The sequence below is a fragment of the Eptatretus burgeri genome, chromosome 8 (assembly GCF_056783735.1).
Source record: "Eptatretus burgeri isolate ZD-2024b chromosome 8, Ebu_testis_v1, whole genome shotgun sequence".
In the NCBI taxonomy this organism is placed as follows: Eukaryota; Metazoa; Chordata; class Myxini; order Myxiniformes; family Myxinidae; genus Eptatretus; species Eptatretus burgeri.
In genome coordinates, this window is record NC_140968.1 from 99,372,727 (window position 1) to 99,390,080 (window position 17,354).

The 17,354-nt window shown below is 44.3% G+C and overlaps 1 protein-coding gene across 9 annotated transcripts in view; it reads right to left on the reverse strand.

Annotated features, from left to right (window-relative positions):
• LOC147022374 (uncharacterized) overlaps positions 1-17,354 on the reverse strand; it is a 151,951-nt gene that overhangs the window by 117,632 nt on the left and 16,965 nt on the right. For all 9 annotated transcript variants that reach the window (XR_015061207.1, XR_015061208.1, XM_085893231.1 and 6 more), the window contains 2 exons: positions 12,797-12,983; positions 3,406-3,473 (listed from right to left, as the gene is read on the reverse strand). Coding sequence is in view for 7 of the 9 variants with exons in the window: in XM_085893231.1 (XP_085749357.1) it covers positions 3,406-3,473; positions 12,797-12,983 (255 nt within the window). In the remaining 2 variants the exon portion in view is untranslated. The remainder of the gene's footprint in view (positions 1-3,405; positions 3,474-12,796; positions 12,984-17,354) is intronic.

A 17,354-nucleotide genomic window follows, 5' to 3' on the forward strand; every position in this document is an offset into this window, starting at 1 on the left:
AAGAAAGAGACAATGAGCAGATGCTTATCGGGGGTTGATTTACAGCTAAACACAGACATGGGTACCCAACAGATCATTCAGGGGGAGTGGGAGGGGGGGGGCAACAATTGTCTCGCTCACCAGAAAGTCATCCGTGAAGTGAAAACGTCCTGAAATGTGTGCGTGCGTGTCACGTCCGTCGCCAGCACCCAGCCCCGCCGTGCACCCTCTCGCGAACAGCCTTGAACACCAGTCGACGTCTGGAGGGCACCAGGATCGTCTGTCGCTGGTTTAGACCCTGGTGTTGTTGGTGACCGACCCGTGCCTCACTTGTTGGCGGCACTGCTCACACCCACACGCGCACCACACGCTCGCTTGCCCAAGCACAGGGAAGGACAAATTGTCTCGTTGTTGGCGCTGGTCAGACACCTACACGCGCACCACACGCTCGCTTGCCGAAGCACAGGGACGGATGAATTGTTTCGTTGTTGGCACTGGTCAGACACCCACTTCTTGCTTGCTTCTCAAGCTTACTTCTCGTTCTCTTCTCCCTCCCTGGCTTTCTTTCGCCCCACTTTCTTTTCACCTCTCTCGCCCTTTGCTTTTTCCTCTCTCCTTTCGCTTTTTCTTTTTTCCACTTTTTCCCCCACAGAACGTACCTCCAGTTCATTTTATATCTCCAGGCCGTCTCCGCTGGTGCAGTCCGCCCCAAGCTCACCCCGGCCCACTGGCGCAGGGTTACCATGATGACCCGTGCGCTCTCAAAAAAGGTGGGCATTGGATCTCACGAAAGATTGTTGCTGAAGAAGAATGGAGGGCGGGCTTCAGAGCTCGTGAAAGAAATGTGTGTAAACGTGTCTGTCGTAAAGAAAAAAGCTTCCCATAAGAGAGGGGATCTATCCTTTACCCTTCTCAACGCATCACATTTAAGATCCCATTAGACATGGGGGATGGGGCTAATCTGAACATGCATTTAAGGAAATAACTGTCTGAGGACCTGGATGTGTGGATGCATTCACCAGACTGGATTCTGAAATCCGTAACAATATATATATATATATATATATATATATATATATATATATATATATATATATATATATCTATATATATATATATATATATATATATATATATATATATATATATATATATATATATATATATATATATATATATATATATATATATATATATATATATATATAAAATATAACCTAATATATAAACAAGTGAATAAAAATATTTTTGCTGAATAAAAAAGCAATGCAGGGATGACAAACTACAGTCTAAAAAAGGTTTTAAACAAGATAGGGATGATGTTGGTTTCGAGAGGAGCTAACAGTTTTGCCATCAATTCACAATCCCTACATCACTGCCTCCAGACTACTGTCTTGCTAAAAGTATTAGAAGCTCCTATATTTCATTTCAGCATAAGTATAAGAAGCTCCTATACAATTTCAGTTGTCTTTCATACTTTTTTTTTTATAAAGTGAGACAAATCGATCACAAATGCAGATAAATTATAGAATGCTGTTATTAGAGATGTGCATGCAGTTTGTTCGACGTTGATGTTTATGTACTGGTATTAACATTGTAGTTGTGGTGCTAATTTACAGCATCTCAGTATGTGGTTACACGACAAGAGTAATTAAGTACTGTTGTAACCAGTGGAGTGTTTGTAGCAGCTTGAAGCATTAATTGATGAAGTGTAAAGGAAGCAGTGATGTTAGTAAAGAAGGATTGTTATGTGACAGCAACACTGTTAGCTCCTCTCGAAACCAACATCATTCCTATCTTGTTTAAAACCTTTTCTTAGACTCGTTTGTCATCCCCACATTGCTTTCTTTAATTTAGCATAAAAAAATTTTATTCACTTGTTTCTGTATTTTTTTCATCATGTTGAATAACAGAATGGTATGGTACTCAGAGGATGCCCAATGTTGGAGCAAAAGCGCCAAGAGATCTTAGACAGCAATGTCAAGTACTGCATGTCTTCCTGTGTGTCTTATGTAACTCTGAATGTATCTTGCAGCTCTGTCTTATTGCTCATTTCTCAAAGAACTAGATGGTATTAATAGAATACATTAACACCGCGCGCAGTCTTGAGAAGGACTTGGTGTGAGCTAACTCTTTTGTTTATTTAAGGTTTTTTTTTCTTTTCTTTGATCCAATATGACCGACGACCAGACTGTGTGACCGATGACGTCATCTTTATCAAACCATATTTCCCATGGACGGTTGATTAATTAGTTAAATTTTGCATTGATCGGTTAAGCGGTTCCTCCTATGAAGATTTTCAAAGATTTTCCATTGTATCTAATATGGCTGCCAGACCACGTGACACATGATGGTCATTTTTATGAAAATTCTGTTCAAATTTCAAGTCAATCGGATGAAAATTGAGGATTTCAGAAATTTGGCCCATGTCGACCTTTTGGCTTATGTTGACCTCAAAAATATTTGATGGTTGAATTCAGTGAGCTGATCTGAAAATCCTGTTCAAATTTCAAGTCAATCAGATGAAAATTGCCAATTTTATAAATTCTGGCCTATGTTGACCTTTCAGCCGAGGTTGACCTCAAAATTAATTGGTTACTTAAACTCAATGACCAAATGTGAAAATCCTCTTCAAACTTCAAGTCAATTGGATTAAAATTGATAATTTTAGAAATTCTGGCTGATGATGACCTCAAGAATAGTCGATGGTTGAATTCAGTCACCTGAAATGCAAATTCTCTTCAAATTTCAAGTCAATCGGATGAAAATTGGCCTGTGTTGACCTTTGGCCTATGTTGACCTTAAAAGAGTGACTGCTATATCACATGGTCATATAACACGGTCATATAACATGTCAAATAACATACAACATCTGCGTGACATTATCAGGCAAATTTTTTATCAACATGCATAGGGGAGTACCTCATCCAATCCATACTCTCACTGTTGTGCACATTGTTGGCACTGGTGTTCAGCAAATGTGCTTGAGTAAGAATTTCGTTTTCTGTACCCCAAGTACCTGCCTTGTCCATACGACAAGCTCTAATGTCGGCTTCAACACTGGACACACCAGTGGAAAGTATGAATGGCTCAATATCAGCCATGTGTGCGACAATTGCAGAACGCACAGCTCCGTGTTGTTGCGATCCAGTGATGATGTGTGCAAATGAGCGAAATAAACAGTTACCTCTGATTAATTGAAAAATGACCACTCCACTCGAGGCAGTATGCCAAAACAAAGATTAAAGGAACACTAAATGTCAGTTCAAATATTTCTTCAATTCAGAATTAGATTAGATATCCATGCAAAGTACCAATCCAATAGTTTATTGTCGGGTCGGGAGTCGAACTCAAGACTAAGATCGACACCATCCTGTTGGACCGAAGGATCAAACGGTTTATTGTTTCCGTCACAACGACACCTACCCCATGCCGAGAAATTTCCAGGTCTCTGAAAAAATTCTCCAATTCTTTGTCTTCAATGTATCCATTCCCTGTGGAATGGATGAAGAGATGTCTTGCTTTCACCAAACTCTCCCAAATCGTAACAATAATCATAAAAAGTACAGTTGTTGCTATCGAATATCAAGGCCTGTGGAGATAATTTGGAATAATTCAGTTTCCTGTAAATATCCTCGATACTGATAATTGTGAGGAATAAACACACAAGAAAGCAAGCAGTACAAGGCAGCAGCGGTAGATGGCAAATTCTTCAAAACTACCTGTGCCACTCCTACCCCCACTGAAAACAAATAAATAAATAAATCGGAATTGTAGATTGGTTGGAAAATATAACTTAATTGAAAGGAGGGATAATTTGTTTTATTGTTAATTTGCTTTGTTATGTTGTGTTGTTGTACCATCTCTGCCCTGCCCGAGAAGTTTGTAGCTGGGTCGGCGATCAAATCCACACAGGACGGCTTAGAAGTAAGTGCACTTACTTCATGTCGGACCTCCGCACCTCGGCAGAAGAAGTAACCTCCGCACCATCCTGTCGGACTAATTGGACTGGCAACTATGCGATGAAATATGGCTTCCAAACAAGTTTCCTTGCTGAACCTGCTCTCAGCACCAACTGTGGCACTGTGTGAATGTGATGGAACATTCATGGTGCCGAGATGCCTGAACATGTAGATCAGATGCCCGATGTCAATGAATTGACTGCTCAGGATTACGTTAATGTACATTGATTATGACAAAGACGCGGCCACTGAAGATGTCACAGAGATCAGAGATTTGTTTCAGGTCAGATACTTCATGAACAGATACTTCTTGACGCACGCATGCAAACTGACAGTATTCACCAGCAGTTACTGACTAAAATTTCCGTCGTAAAACATGGACTGACCACAGCTGCATCTCACAAGGACACAAATGATGCAGTTGCCAGACTCCAAAACCTGGAGACATTTATTACACTTGAGATGAACACTCTGAGATAAGCTGTACTTCATTGGTCGTGGATTTATATAATCCAGATTTATATAATTATATAATCCATTTATATAATCCATTTATATAATCCATTTATTTATTCGTGGATAAATCAGCACATTCGAAGGATAACTGCCCAAGAGCACACCATTGCATATTTACGTCAACTTTTCCCTAAGTGAGTCCACCAGTGGCCAACTGCCATCCATATCTCGTGCTCAATCATGTCTGCAGACGTCCTCCTGCAGTTGGGTTACTTCTTTTTTTTTTAGGAGGTTGGTGGCAGGATTTGCACTCTGGCCACCGTAAAACCCTTCACTCCGCAAAACGTAAAGAAATCTGAAAACCCAGTCCATGGGAGTAACAGATGTGCAGCTGCTGACAGCAGTTCACCAGATGACAGTATATGTGAAAAGCCTTCAGGACCCCCAATCTTTGATGATAGTCGGAAAACCAAGGGGTAACCCTCCTGGGTCAGATTGTGGTAGTGTGTGTGTCAGGGTCGTGCTGAGGAGTTGTCCAGCAGAAGGCAGTCTCCTTGGGTTAACCTGAGGCGGTCCATTCGGGTGGGTGCCTGGAATGTCCTATCCCGAAAAGAGGATGATCACCGTTCATGTTATCTGAGCTCAAGCATTTGGACATCGGTATTGCAGCACTCTCTGAGGTTCGGAGACCGGATTGCGGCAAGATCATGGCGGGTGGTAACACCTACAATTGGTCTGGTCGCTCTGATGGTTACCATGCCCAAGGAGTTGCTGCAGCTGGATCCAATAAGCTGACTCCAATGATAATTGAGGTAACACCGGTCAACGAGCGTATTATGAGACTAAGGATTCGTCACTCCTTGGGTCTCTGTATATGCTCCAACTGAGGCGAGTGATCGCACCGTGATGGACGCATTCTATGCCACGTTCGAGTCTGTGGTCGATCAGTGCCCCAGGCGAGATACTCTTCCAGACTTGGGGGATTTCAATGCATCAAATAGAACTGATAGGGATGGTTATGAGATGTGTGTTGGTCCCCATGGGTCTGGAACTGTGAACCTGAATAGCACAAAGTTCCTTGACTTTGCAATAAGTCATGAATGTAGGGTGGGTGGCTCATGGTTTCAGCACCCACAAGCTCATCGCTGGACTTGGAATCCCAACGCTGGTGGTGTGGCAAAGGAGATTGACCACGTGCTCGTGATGGTCATTGGAGGATGATCCAGAACTGCAGGGTCCACCAGAGTGCTCAGTGCCTCAATATTGACCACCGGCTTGTTGTAGCAACTCTGAAGTTGCAGCTTAAGTCCAAAAGAATGGTACCATCCCAGCCCAGGCTGGATGTTGGCAAGCTCATGGATGAGAGGATAGCTGAGGAGTTTGCAAACAAGCTGAGTGGAGATTTGCTGGGGTGTGGGTGCTTTGGGGGATCCTAAAGAGTTGTGGAGTCCCTTCAACAAAACCGTCCTTGATGTTGCCGGTAGATGTATTGAAACTCACCGTAGGGCGAAGAAGAATTTTGTCTCTCAAGGGATAGTGGATACCATTGATCAGAGTCGTAAGGCCAGGCTGAATGGCAGAGCTGAGCTGTTCAGGGGGCTGAGGCATGAAACTGTACGTGCACCAAGGGTGGACAAGGAGGCCTATGTGTGAGGAATCTGTGAGGGGGTAGAGCAACACATGTGGTCAAGTGATTTGCGTCCTGCTTACAGGGGAATTCGCGCGTTGTGTTCCACCTAACCCGTCCCTCGGTGTCCTGCAGTTAGAGCAGAAGGTGGTAGGCTCTTGACAGAGGAGTCCGAAGTGAAGGCCCGCTGGGACGGTAAATTTAAGCAGCTGTATCAGGCTGATCCACCAGCTGTTGAGTTGGATGTCAGCGGTGTTACAATCCCTATTGCTATTGCTAACCTCCAATCAACAGTGGTCCACCTTCATTTGTGGACACACGGGCTGTGGTGAACCGGTTGAAATGGTGTAAAGCTCCTGAGATCTGTGGCATCCATGTTGAACTTCTCAAGGCTGGTGGAAATGCTGCACTCATGCCATTGCATGCAGTTCTGTGCTCTGCCTTGAACACAGGCATCATCCCAACTGACTGGAAGAGGGGCTTTGTTGTCCCTCTCTGGAAAGGAAGGGTGATCGCCAAGACTGCAACAACTACCGAGGGGTGACGCTGCTCTCAGTGCCGGGCAAGGTCTTTGCTCGGATAATTATTGATAGGGTTCGCCACCATCTGCTTGAGCACAAGCATCCACAGCAGTCAGGCTTTACACCAGAGGTCAACGATTGAGTGTGTCCTTGCTCTTCGGGTCCTCACCGTACGCAGACGAGCGTTTCGGCAGGGGCTTCTTGCCCCCTATGTTGATGTCTGTAAAGCGTTTGATTCAGTGAATCGGGATGCCCTCTGAAGGATTCTTGGTCTTCGTGGCGTGCCACCAAAACTGATCAATCTGATGTCTGAACTACTCTGGTACTGAGAGTTCTGTGAGATGTAGTGATACCATCTCTGACTTATTTCCAGTTGTTACTGGAGTTCATCAGGGCTGTGTACTGCCCCCCCCCCACTTTTCAGCACTTTTTTGGACTGGATTCTGGGGAGGATGTCAGAGAGATCAAGCTGTGGTGCATCGTTTGGGAATGTCAAGATCTCTGACCATGATTTCGCAGATGATGCAGTCATCTTTGCAAAGACTCGAGATATCCTTTAAGGGGCCCTCAAGGTGCTAAATGAGGAGTCAAAGCCGCTGGAGTTCCAGGTTTCTTGGGTCAAAACTAAGATCCAGGCTTTCATTTACATGTTGGATGCTGCTATCTTGTCTGCACCTGTTTGTGTTGAGGATGCTCAGGTCACGGAGAGATTCACTTACCTTGGCAGTGATATTCATGTTTCTGCTGTCTGTGAGCCAGAGGTCAATACATGTCTGGGTGGGGTCTGGAGAGTCATGGATTCAATGGATCAAGGGGTGTGGTGCTGTTGGTACCTGTGCGGGAGGACGAAAGTCCGAGTCTTCAGGTCCTTGGTGCTTCCAGTCTTGCTCTATGGATGTGAGACTTGGACTCTGAGCAGGGATCTGAGATGGAGACTTAATGCCATTGGTATCAGGTCTCCGGAGAATCTTTGGCTATCGCTGGTCGGATTTTGTGTCCAACGAGCGGTTGCTGAGAGAGACTCAAATGAGATTTGGTCCCTGCATGGTCCGTGAGTGTCAGCTGCGGCTGTATGGACGTGGCTCGTTTTCCTGATGCTGATCCTGCTCACCAGATTCTCTTAGCGAGGGAGCCTCATGAGTGGAGGAGGTCAATGAGCCGACCACGTACCTCATGTTTGCAGCAGGTTGATCAGCATCTCAAGGAGATAGGGAGGGGTCAGGCATCTGCCTGGGGAGTGGCCAGACGTAGGTGGTGGGATGGCGGAATGGCAGAAAGTGGACACAGCGACATGCTGCTCTGGCACATGCTGCCATACCTCGCCTGACCTGACAGAGAGATTTGGTGGGGAAAAAATCCAGAAGGATCCATTTTGGAAACCTTCAAAAGTGAAGAATTGAACCTGAGCACTACTAGTCAAACTAGAACGGCACACGGTGGAAGGAATGCCTCTGCCAGGCTGAACAACTTACGATTTGTATCTCAATGATCGTCCGGATCTGCATCGGGACCTGATACAAAATCGAATCAGCTTGTTCTTGTCACCTATCCAACTCATCCACCTAATTTTGGCATTCTTAATCTTGAACCTTTTGAAATATCATGAAGTGAACAGGATATCTCAAAAAGTTGTGGACGCATTCTGGCGAAACTTGATGGACGAGGAAGAATCAATTTGATTTGATTATGGTGAAGATCTGGATCTGAGAATTTTTTTGAAGTTCTTCTTCACCACTGAGAGATGGGACCAAAAATGATATACTGCATTGCATATTTGAAAAAGTTGTGGACGAGAAATGACACAACTTGGTGGATGAGTTGGTTCGCTACTTGGCCGAGAGCACCTGCCAACAAAATACTTATCTTTAATTCCAGACACAATGGGGTCTTTCATGTCAACAAGTCAACAAGATAAAGCTGGCAAGTGTGTGCTCAGGTAGATGTCGCATCCCATGGATGGTGCACTCCGTCTGAGATGCAATGTGCTGCCTGCAAAGCATCGGGGTCGGAGTGTATCGTCGGGTAGGGAATCAAACCCAGACTGGACAGCAAACAAGCAGGTCGATTCATGAATGTGTGTGCCGTCCCTCGGATGGACATAAAACTGGACGTCCCATCTGCCAGCATTAGTCGGTGGACGCAAAAGATCCCAACTGTGCCCTTCGGAAAAGTTGGTGAGTTATCACCGGCATCCTGAACACATTTCAAATTAGTTCTCCAACCTACAGGAGGCAATGCATCAGCAGCAGCCAAATCTCGAGCAAATGATGCGACTTGCAACCATGTGCTGCATCCAAATTTGAAAATTTCTGAATGAGGTCCCCACAATCCCTTTTGTGTGAGGAAGGATGTGAACAATTTGGGGGACTGTTTGTGTTTTTATCTGCAAAGAGTTAAAATGCAGCATTTATTTCAGAACACAGGGCAGAACTTGGGAAACAAGAACAGCACTCGGGCTTCACCAGGTTGAACACTTTACATTTTGTTTCCCACCGATTCCCACTGGTAGGCCGGATCAGCATCCAAACCTGAACCAAGATTTAAACGGCTTATTCTTGTCACCGACCCAAATCATCCCCCAAGTTTTGCGATAATCTGTCCACCATTTTTTGAAATATCATGCTATGTATCATATTTGACACAATCTCTCAAGGGTGAAGAATCACTTCGGAAATTTAAAAATTGAGCATCCGGATTTGGTTCTTCACCGAAATATAATCAATTTGTCCATGTCACACACCCAACGTGTTCACCAAGTTTTGTCCAAATCGGTACATAACTTATCGAGATATCCTGCTCACAGACAGAGAAACAATCAAACGGGGATGAAAACAAAACCTGCATCAACCTTCGGTGGAGGAGCTAACCAGAAATAATAAATGCTCAAGGTCAGAGACACAACAACAAAGGATTTAAGTAGATGGCAGGACTAATTCAATCGGACACGTGCAGCTTCTGTAACGTTGAAACAGGAAGCACCATCACTTCTCGAGATGTAAAAAAAAAAAAAATCATTTCTCGAGATGTAAAAAAAACTGATGTCAGAACAACTACACACAAAAAGGCACAACCATGTGTCAGAGTGGTGACTCATCCAGGATTGTGCCCAATATCCAAGGAGACTGCTTCGGCAACACCAACGCTCTGTACAGAGTATGATCCCAATGGATATATGCAGAGTGATCCAATGACTTCTCTGCAAAAGCTCAAACATCAAGGCCCCAGAAAAGTCATGGCAACATGAACTAAGGGCAATCAATGGCAAGGAGGACATTGTGCTCACATACGATGTGACCATCCCGTCAAGTCTGAACATAAAAAAAAACAATGCATTGTTATAATACCCAGTGATTGGTCAAAAGATTGTGGGAATCAGAAAAATTACCCAGTGCCTTCACTATCTGAAAAATGAAGTCAAGTTAATTTGGAAGCCGAGGAGTCGAGAGAACATGGCAGCTGAGGAGCCAAGAAGGCATTGAATCACAGAATTTGACGCGTTTAGAGAATGTGGAAGATGAGGAGTCTCGAGAACTTGGAAGTTGAAGAATCTGTAGAACCTGGAAGTTGAGAAGTGGAGAAAACTTGGAACTTGAGGCGTCAAGACAATGTGGATGTTGAACAGTCAAGAAAGCATTGAATCATAGAAGTTGAGGAGCCAAGAGAACATGGAAGTCAAGGAGTCAATAAAACATGGAATCTGAGCAATGCTTACGTTGTACCGGTAATCGTCAGAACAACTGTAAAGATAAAACAAAACCTCACTGAGATTGTGCGAGCAACATCAGGAAATGCTGGAACAAACAACAATCGGAGGGTTCAATGACAATCCTTAAAAGAGCCGTTGGAACAAAGACAGGAGAACAAAAGGATTTGTGAAAAACAACACAAGCTTGGTCCTCAAAATGTGATCCGAGTGAAAACAACAAAAAGGGCGAGATACTTTGGGACCTGGGAGGACTTCCTTCCTCTCCCTCACACAAGCTAAAGAAGATGTGAACCAAGGTGGAAAGCCTGGGAGAATCAAGATGAATAATTAAATCGATTGAAAGATTTAAATTTTCCGTTGCAGATAATCTTTGGACTTTGGAGAAACATCATCTAAAAACGATAAATTATCAAAACAGTCGAGAGAAAGAGAGCTCTGCAAAAGATGAACACAAAGTAAATTGCACTTCATGTCAAGCAAAAAAAACAGATGGAGGAACATGGACCATGAGCAATCTCTACTCATTCAGCATCCTAACTATGTTGTATCTTATTCATTTACATGCTTCTTCTTTTTTCATTAGTAGCAATGTTGGCTGAGAGCATGGATGTGCAACAGATACAATGCCCTCTGTCCGTTAAGGCATTAATTTGTAATTGGTTTGGGCTCACCTACTCTTCACAAAAGACACCATGGGATCTCTAACGTCCACCAACTAATGCTGGCAGACGAGACACCCGTTTAACGTCCATCCGAGGGACAGCGCACACATTGATGAATCACCCTGCCTGTGAAAAATGGGGATAACAGTTTATAGCTGGGTCGGGATTCAACCCCAGGCGAGACAGCTGAGAGGAGAGTTTACACCATCCTGCCGGGCATTTACAAGCTGAAAACAAGTTGTCCAACATCATTTTTTCTGATGTGGAAATGGCTTTTGAAGAGCTTGTGTGGAGGTATGCTTTGTGTTGGCTTAATGTTTAGGGTGGTGGGCTTGGGATGCCAGGGTCCTGAGTCAAATCCTGCTCAGCCAATGAATTAAAACCAGGTGGGGTTGACTCTGCCTGTCATCCTTCTGAGGTCAGCAAAATGAGTACCATCTTCCTGGGATGATTGAGCTATTTGAGTCTCCTGCGTCGGAGTGGTGACCTGTCCAGGATTGTGCCCAATAGCACAGGAGACTGCTTCAGCAGCACCAATGCTCTGTACAGAGTATGGTCCTAATGGATGGATGGATGGATGTGTGCTTGTGACAAGCACAAGATTATGACAATGAACAAAAATTATGTAAACCATGAAAATGGAACCTTTAACTCAATGAATTTGCAAATTAAGTACTTCTGGGCCATGTTCTTTTTTTGGTTTTCATCAATGATCTCTCCGACTCTTTGGAAAATCCTCTTTATCTCTTTGCTGATGACTCCACCCTCTGCTGTACCATCTGTCATCCCTCAGATAGGCAAGCAGCAGCTTCTTCGCTCACTGCAGATCTGGATAAAAATCACAAACTGGTCCAATACGTGGAACATGTCTTTCAATCCGGACAAATCTCACACTCTCACTGTGTCTCTCCGAAAGGACCATTTGAACCCCCCCCCATCTACTTTCTTAACAATATTCTGGAAGAAGTCCTTTTATTCAAGCTTCTGGATCTCATGATCTGCCATGATATTTCCTGGGAAAGCCACATTTCCAACCTCGCCTCCAAAGCCAGTCGCCGAGTGGGAATCCTCCATCGTGCAAAGTCCTTCCTCGGCCCACCTGAGCTCCTGACCACAAACAAAGCTTTCGTCTGCAGCCTGATAGAGTACTGCTCTCCTCTCAGCGCTGGTGCTCCTGCCTCTCACCTTTCTCGGCTTCATGCTGTGAAAACCAAGGCATTTGGGATCATTGGTATCTCCCACGATGAGTCCGAGTCTTTGGGCCTCGCACTCTCTCACCGCAGGAAGGTCGGTGGTCTTTCTGTCTTCTAACATCTCCTCTCCGGTCTCACCTCCCCTGCTCTGTCTGCGATATGTCCCCACTATATTTCCACAGGGCGCTCAAGGTCCGCCAGCAACCCCCTTCTGGTAAAACTACCAAAATCACGAATCATTGCTCACCTTCAATCTTTCATTCCTCTTTTTTCCCTACCTTAGGAATAAACTCCCTCACTCTCTTCAATGCCATTCTTCTTTCCAGGCCTTCAAAACAGCTGTTCACCACCACCTCTTGTCGTCCCCCATCCAAATCTTCGATCTTTTCAACCCCCATTAATCCACCCCAAACCCACCTCCTTCATATTCCCTGCTTTCCTTCCTGAAAGTCCCTGTAATGTCCATCTTGTATTCCCCATGTTCCCCACCCCATCCCTCTCCCTTCCACAGATCTCCTAATGTCTGTTCCCCACTGTGTTGTCCTTCCCTCTCCCGCCCCCCCTCGTCTCATGCCCCCCTTGCTGTGCATTGTGTGTTCGCTCTCATATGAGCCTCGACAAGGTATTAAAAAAAAAAAAACAACATTCAGCAGTTACTGTAAATCAAAAAAAATATGAGAAGTTTTTCACCTTTCTTTGTTTCTTTCTGCTGACTGACTTTGAGAGGTTCCAAGGACTGTTTGGTCATCACTCGTCTATTAACCAGGCCTCGGTCCCATCTCGGAAAAGTCAATATCCGATCATATTGTATAGCGGAGTGTCTGTTGTTTAGTGGTCTTGCCTCTTGAAACTTAGGCTTGGTCTTGGGAAAGGTAGCCTGCAGCAGGAATACCAATTAACCAAACAGGTAGCACATCGGAATCACAACACATATATTTGTATATTTGGGTGAAACAATTCTACACAAACCATCGACATGTTCTGCATGCAAAATTAATGGAAATTTATCACTTGCAACCCCCCCCCCCCTTTGACAACGAAACCCCATATATTCTTGGGTTGCACAATTCCCTTTTAACCCCTTACATGTTCTCATTTTTAATTTTTCTTCCCCTTATGTTGCTTGTCATGAGGAAGTTAAATTACCATATACTCCCGTTATACCCAATATTCCCACCACTTGTTGAAATGGCTGAATGTTCAACATTATTTAAATTTATTTAAACAATTACATCTCAGCTATAATACATATACATACATAAGTATACAGTATACATAAATGCATACATCCACAAATTTCAGAAAACGAATTAAAAACACAAAACTAGAATATCTTGGTTGGATAAGTGTTCACCCCCTGAGTTAATTCTTGGATGGAAGCATCTTTGACAGCAATTATAGCTGTGAGTCTGTTGGGAAAGGTCTCTACCACACCTTGATTGGGCAATATTTGCTCATTTTTCTGTACAAAACTGTTCAAGCTCAGTCAAGCTGCAAGTGGAGCGTTGATGGACAGCAATCTTCAAGTCATACCACAGATTTTCGATTGGATTTAGATTGGGGCTCTGACTGGACCAACCAAGGACATTTATCTTTTTGTTCCTGAGCCACTCCAGTGTAGGTTTGGCTGTGTGCTTCGGGTCGTGGTCATGCTGAAAGGTGAACTTCCTTCCAATTTCAGCTTTCTTGTAGAGGGCAGCAGGTTTTCCTCTCAGATGTTTTTGTATTTTGCTCATCCATTTTCACTTCTATTCTGACAAGTGCGCTGCTGATGAGAAACATCCCCATAGCATGATGCTCACACCACCATGCTTCACAGTAGGGATGGTGTTCTTTGGGTGATGTCTGAATGGTTAGGGTCGTGTATGGACTTCGAATCCTAGGATCCTGAGTTGAAATCCCACTCAGCTGTTGAATTAATACCAGGTGGGGTTGACTCTGCCTGTCATCCTACTGAGGTCGGCAAAATGAGTGCCAGCTTGCTGGTATCCTGTGTCGGAGTGGGGACCTGTCCAGGATTGTGCCCAATAGCCAAGGAGACTGCTTCAGCAGCACCAACGCTCTGCACAGAGTATGCTCCCAATGGATGGATGGATGGGTGATGTACTGTGTTTGCACCAACCGTAACATTTTACATCTGATCTGGACCTCAACCAAAATCTCATCAGCTTGTTCTTGTCACCTACCCAACTCATCCAAGTTTTGTCATGATCCATCCACAACTTTTTCAGATTTTTTTGTCTACGTAGTCGAGACTCGTGGAAGAACCAGTATGAATACACTGAATGGATGGTCCATGGGTGCCTATGTATCATCTTATTTGGGAAAATGGTGCCAGTTATCACAACATTATCGAGTCACAAAATTTGATTTGCTTTCCTCCATTTTCATTTCTATCACCCAGTCCATGACTTCCAATTACACTCTCATATCCCTCGATGCTGTCTTCCACTTTGGTGTTGAGATCACCAATTATCAATGTCGTGTTTGTGTAACCCATCGGCCACTGATTGCAATTGCTCATAGAAGCGTTCTGTCCTCACTTGCATCATTGGTAGGTGCATAAACTTGAATCACAGAAAGCTTCACATATTTCGAGAAAAATCCGACATATATTATCATTTCATTGATCGGTTTCTATTCAAGTAGTGCTTGCTCAGCCGTCTTGAACATCATAATTGCAACTCCATGGTGGTGCAAGTTATCTTATCTCCCTGAAAGCATGACATGCTCTCCAGAATTCAACTTGACTTTTCCATGCCCTGTCCATCCGTATTCGCAAATCCTCAAGATGTCAATATCATATCTCGCCATCTCCTTCGCAAGTTGAGCAGATTTACCAATTGTGTATAGTGTTCTCACATTCCAGCATCCAATTTTCGTGAACTATTTTAGCCTGGTTATGGACGTTGTCAGCCGCTGAACATCCTTTCGGCTTTTGGTCCAGACACGCCATACTGTGGACAAGCCTGATATCATCCTCTGAGATTTGGACCATCGCCTCACCATCACATGACCAGCAACAGCTGATTTTGAGTTTCACTTGCAGTTTCACAATCGTTTTGAACTGAGCGGGTTGTTGGCCCTATTATATGCAGCGGGTTCATTTTTGGGGGTTGCCTTCACTTATCTAGAGCCTCGTTGGCCTACCAGCGAAAGGTGTTAGTTTCCAGGGTGCACCAACATGGAGATGAGGTTGATGCAGGTGCTCTACAGTTCACCAGCAGACCACTACTTTTCGCTTTTCGCCCATAATTGAGAAAGCCAGCCCCGACATCACTGGTTACGATGCTGAGCACATGAACACCTTAATTAAAGTCTTTAATCAACTATATTTTGAGGTATGAAGGTACAAATGTAATTGCCAGGAATCTGGTATGTCTGCAAACATCAGCGATCATACGAGGGGTCATTTCAAAGGTTATAGAAACAAGATGCTCCCTATAGTACAAGACAGGCCGAAGAAGTATAACGAGGGGTATGACAAATAAAAAATACACTTATCTCTTCGTGTGTGTGTGTGTGTGTGTGTGTGTGTGTGTGTGTGTGTGTGTATGTCCTCCATAACTCCAAAACCATGAAACCTAGCAGCCTCAAACAATAGAGGCATAATAAGAAAACTCCAAGGAAGTGCATGACAAAATTGGGTGTTTGAGTTCATTAAAACACCCCTTTTGAAGATAATTAACGGGGCCATATTTAATTATATCTTTCATCAGGCGCCATCCTCGGCCACCTCACTCTCTGAGGTCTTAAGGCGTATCCGAGGATACCTCGCTGGAGTCTGAAGCCCATTGACAGCCACCTGTCAGCCCCATATACAAAGAAAGACATTGACACTGCACTGTCGGCAACTAAAAACGGCAAAGCCGCAGGGGCTGACAGAATTTTCCCCAAATTACTGAAAAACGTCAAAGAAAAGTGTCGTAACCTGGTTGGCGGCCATTTTTACTGCTGTCCATGAAACAAGGCAAATTACTGCAGCCTGGAAGAAGGCTAGTGTTATTGCCATCTAAAAAAACTGTGAAGCCAGCAGACTTGCCCTGCAACTAACACCTCATAGCCTTGCTATCAGCGAGGAAAAGCTGGTGGAGAGGACCCTACTATCCCACTTAACCCCCACCCTGGAGGCCTTCCTACCCGATGAGCAGAAGGGCTTTAGGCCCGGCCGCAATACCTGTGATCAGATTCTTGCCCTCTCCACCATCATCAAAGCTTCCTTCCAGAAAAAAAAAACAAAAGATGGCAACTGCCTTGCCTTGGTGGACCTTTGAAAGTGAGACGCGACCCACTGTTACATTTGATCTCAATTAAAGGTCACATAAAAAAACTAGAATGGCACTTGGTAGAGAGAATAACTCCACCAGATTGAACAGTTTACATTTTGTATCCCGCTGATATTCCAGATCTGCATCCGGACCTGAACCAAAATCTAATTGGCTTGTTCCTGTCACCTCGCCAACTCATCCACCTAATTTTGTGGCGATTTTTTAAGATATTGTGCTGTATTGTAAACCCGCAAATATCATGGGTTTCTACCAATCACAGGTAACCTATTGCGTTCCGATTTCATTATTGCGGTTTTTAATTTTGGCCAATCACGGTTTTTGAGCTGAGATGAGCCCTGGTTTGCGTCCGCATGTACCATTACCTCCCATTATGAGCCCTTTCTTGTTTCTCGCACACCATGAATTGTAATAATCAGACCAGCATATGGAACGAAGCTAAATTAAATAATGAATCATCATCAAACAGGAAACGACAAACAGAGATCCTGTAATTTAAGACTAATTGCCCCAGTGTGTACTCGACCCCAGAGAACTTTCCCTAAGTTTTGGATTCCAAGATTGGCAATAAAGGTGGGGAACACGTCCCGAAGACGACGACAAGCGGGCAGAAGCCCCGCCTTCCCGGGTTTTGTGCGAGCAGGCCATGCCCCGGAGGCAGAGGATTGATGGGCGTGACGTGAGATGCATGAAGAGGAAGAGGGCGTGGGAGCGAGCAGATCAAATAGGACGGAGAGAGGAGAGTTTGGAGAAGGAACTGTTGAGTGCAGAGTGAGGGACGTACACGGTTGAGAGAGAATGTAGCCAGGAAATGGCCTGCAAGAACAGGGCTTTAAGGCTGGCTTTCCTTCGACGCACAAAGAAGATGGTACGGTTCTTCTATTCGTGCTGAGGCAATTTGGCTCGCGTGGTGAAGCAAGACGCTGGCCTTTGGCTTTTGGTTGAGTTGTGAGGAACAGAAC